General features: G+C 31.9%; 1 protein-coding gene across 1 annotated transcript; it reads left to right on the top strand.

The window, feature by feature from the left end:
- The first annotated feature begins 246 nt into the window (after nucleotides 1-246).
- LOC104111306 (18.1 kDa class I heat shock protein-like) lies at nucleotides 247-2060 on the top strand. Its single transcript, XM_009620980.4, has 2 exons — nucleotides 247-459; nucleotides 1611-2060. Exons 1-2 carry the CDS (start codon nucleotides 360-362, stop codon nucleotides 1961-1963), a joined length of 453 nt encoding a protein of 150 aa, XP_009619275.1. The 5' UTR covers nucleotides 247-359; the 3' UTR covers nucleotides 1964-2060.
- Nucleotides 2061-2414: the final 354 nt, after the last annotated feature.

The raw sequence follows: 2414 nt of genomic DNA, 5'->3' as shown, positions 1-2414 counted from the left end.
GCTAAGATTTTGTAGCTATATATGCATAATGAAATCTTATGTCAATTTTTTTTTTTTTAATTCTATGGGTGTATTCGTCTAGCTAGCATATGAAGCAAACATGGAATTTCTCATTGCCCTACACAATGGACTTCACCATGTGCTCTGAAAAGGAAGTACCAGAAAGCAACTTGAAACAACAACCTCTATGACCAAAAAGGAATCTTTTTCTTCCCATAAGAGAGCTCTAAATTAGTTGATACGAACAATATTTTTGATATTCTCCTATATATAAAGGATTTGGGAGAAACATCTTGCAGCTCTTAATCTGAAAGAATTCACTTAAAATTCAAGCGAAAGAGTAATATTCACATTAATTAATGGAAGCCAAAGTAGGAGCATCTGAAGACCGTTTTGAACCATCGTACGAGTGGCTACGTGAACAAAGACATGACGTTCTCTTAGTTCATCTCCCAGCTGGTAAGGAATACCCCACCAATCCTTTTTAATTGTCACGTTTGTCTCTCACACCCCTTAAGAATATATTAATTAATAAGATAATTTAATTAAATTATTCTTTGATATTACTCTTTCTTTCACCACATTAATCTCTCTCTACATTTATTAGAATAAGAACCCAAAGTGAAAAAAATAATTAATTATATCTTAATTTACTAAATAACAAGCATTATGGATCAATTGTTTTTTCTTAACCATGACAAACTGAAAAGGACCGAAGGAGTAATATAATGTTCACTTTCTTCATTACGAGAAAAACATTATATAGAAAATAATACTTCCTCCGGTCCACAATAAGTAATTTTTTGGTCTTTTTTTGTGGTCCAAAATAAGTGATTTTTTTTAGATTTCAAGAATGAATTAATTATTTTTTTCCTACATTGCCCTTGGAGTAAATAATGTTGGAGTATGTGTTAGGGGTGTTTATGTGAAGAGATGGTAAAGGTTAATATGGTCAATTTTATTGTAAATTAATGTTAAATGTGAATTCTTAATCTGCGTGAAAACATTCAAAAAATCACTTATTGTGGATCGAAGGGAGAAAGAAATACTACGTACAGCAGAAACATTTATCAACATTCAATATTCTCAATGTAAAATGGCGTACATAAGTCACTCGTTAAATTACACATTTCTCTTATTAATGTCTTTAGAATTACTCCATCCATCTTAATTTATGTGGCATCATTCGAATTTTGACAGTTAAAATTTTTAATTTTGACCTAGAATTTAGACATAAAATCTTTATTATTTTTAAAATAATATTTACATATTTAAAAACTACATAAAAAGTATTATACGCCACAATAATTAACAATTTAAAATATTTAAAAGACATGAAAAAATTACGATCAAAGAATAATTTTTTTGACCGTCGAAATCTCAACGATGCCATATAAATAGGGATAATCTGTCCAACTCATTGTTTGGTTCACTTCTCGTTTCCTTTCAGCATACAAAAAATGATTTATCTATATATTTTGTTTCCTTTTATCTTTTAGTACAAAATGTAAAATCTGAAATTTCTGTGTCACTTTAATCCGCCTAAAAAGTTGAATAACGATAAACGGGGACTTTTATGCTATTTGTTTATTCTTTTCTTTGCATGGAAGAATTCAAAGATAAAGAAGGGTTGAAGGTACAAATCAGCAGTTTTGGAGGCTTGAAGGTTTCTGGAGATCGACGAGTGAATAAAAAAAGATTGAGATTTTTCAGGGAATTTCCAGTATGGAAGGACTATGAAACTGATGAAATCCAGGCAGAGTTTGAGAAAGGTGTTCTTAAGATTACATTGCCAAAGAAAATTATTAAACCACCCCTAGCTGATGAAGAAAAAGGATCAAAGAATTCAAGATTGAACAAGTTCACAAAGGTGGTTTTGGGTGTTGTAGCTGCGGTCGTTGTGGCTGCTGGCCTCACTGGTTTTGCTTACTATACTTTTACGTTCACAGTAATTGAAGATTGAGTTAAAGCAATTCTGTAACTTCACCCAAGTATATATAGTATGTTCTTTATAACAACACTTTGATATAATAACCAAAAAAATCTGAAACAAACGAAAATGTTATACAGAAGTTTGAATCCATGTTCAAGGTCCACTAAACCTATCAATGTCAGAATAACTTGCAGGAAGGGCAAACAATACCACAGGGTGTAGAAAGAATCGGCAGTTTGTAAAGGCAAGGATTACAAGCATGTAAGCCAGTATCACTTGATTTTCTTCACATCGGAGACTTCTAAAAATCCTTTTTTATTCCGATGTGGATTACCAAGGGACATCCCTCGATAATAGGCTTAACCGACAGGAGATCATTGGTACATGGTTTATAGATAAATCGCTCATCGATAAAAGCAACAGAAAGACTCTCTCGGTAATTACCGATGGACCCATCCTTTAGATATCTGAAAACAATCCG

Source organism: Nicotiana tomentosiformis, chromosome 1, assembly GCF_000390325.3.
Source record: "Nicotiana tomentosiformis chromosome 1, ASM39032v3, whole genome shotgun sequence".
NCBI classification, from domain to species: domain Eukaryota; kingdom Viridiplantae; phylum Streptophyta; class Magnoliopsida; order Solanales; family Solanaceae; genus Nicotiana; species Nicotiana tomentosiformis.
The sequence above is the reverse complement of the archived record's forward strand: the minus strand, read 5'-3'. Positions and strand labels throughout refer to the sequence as shown.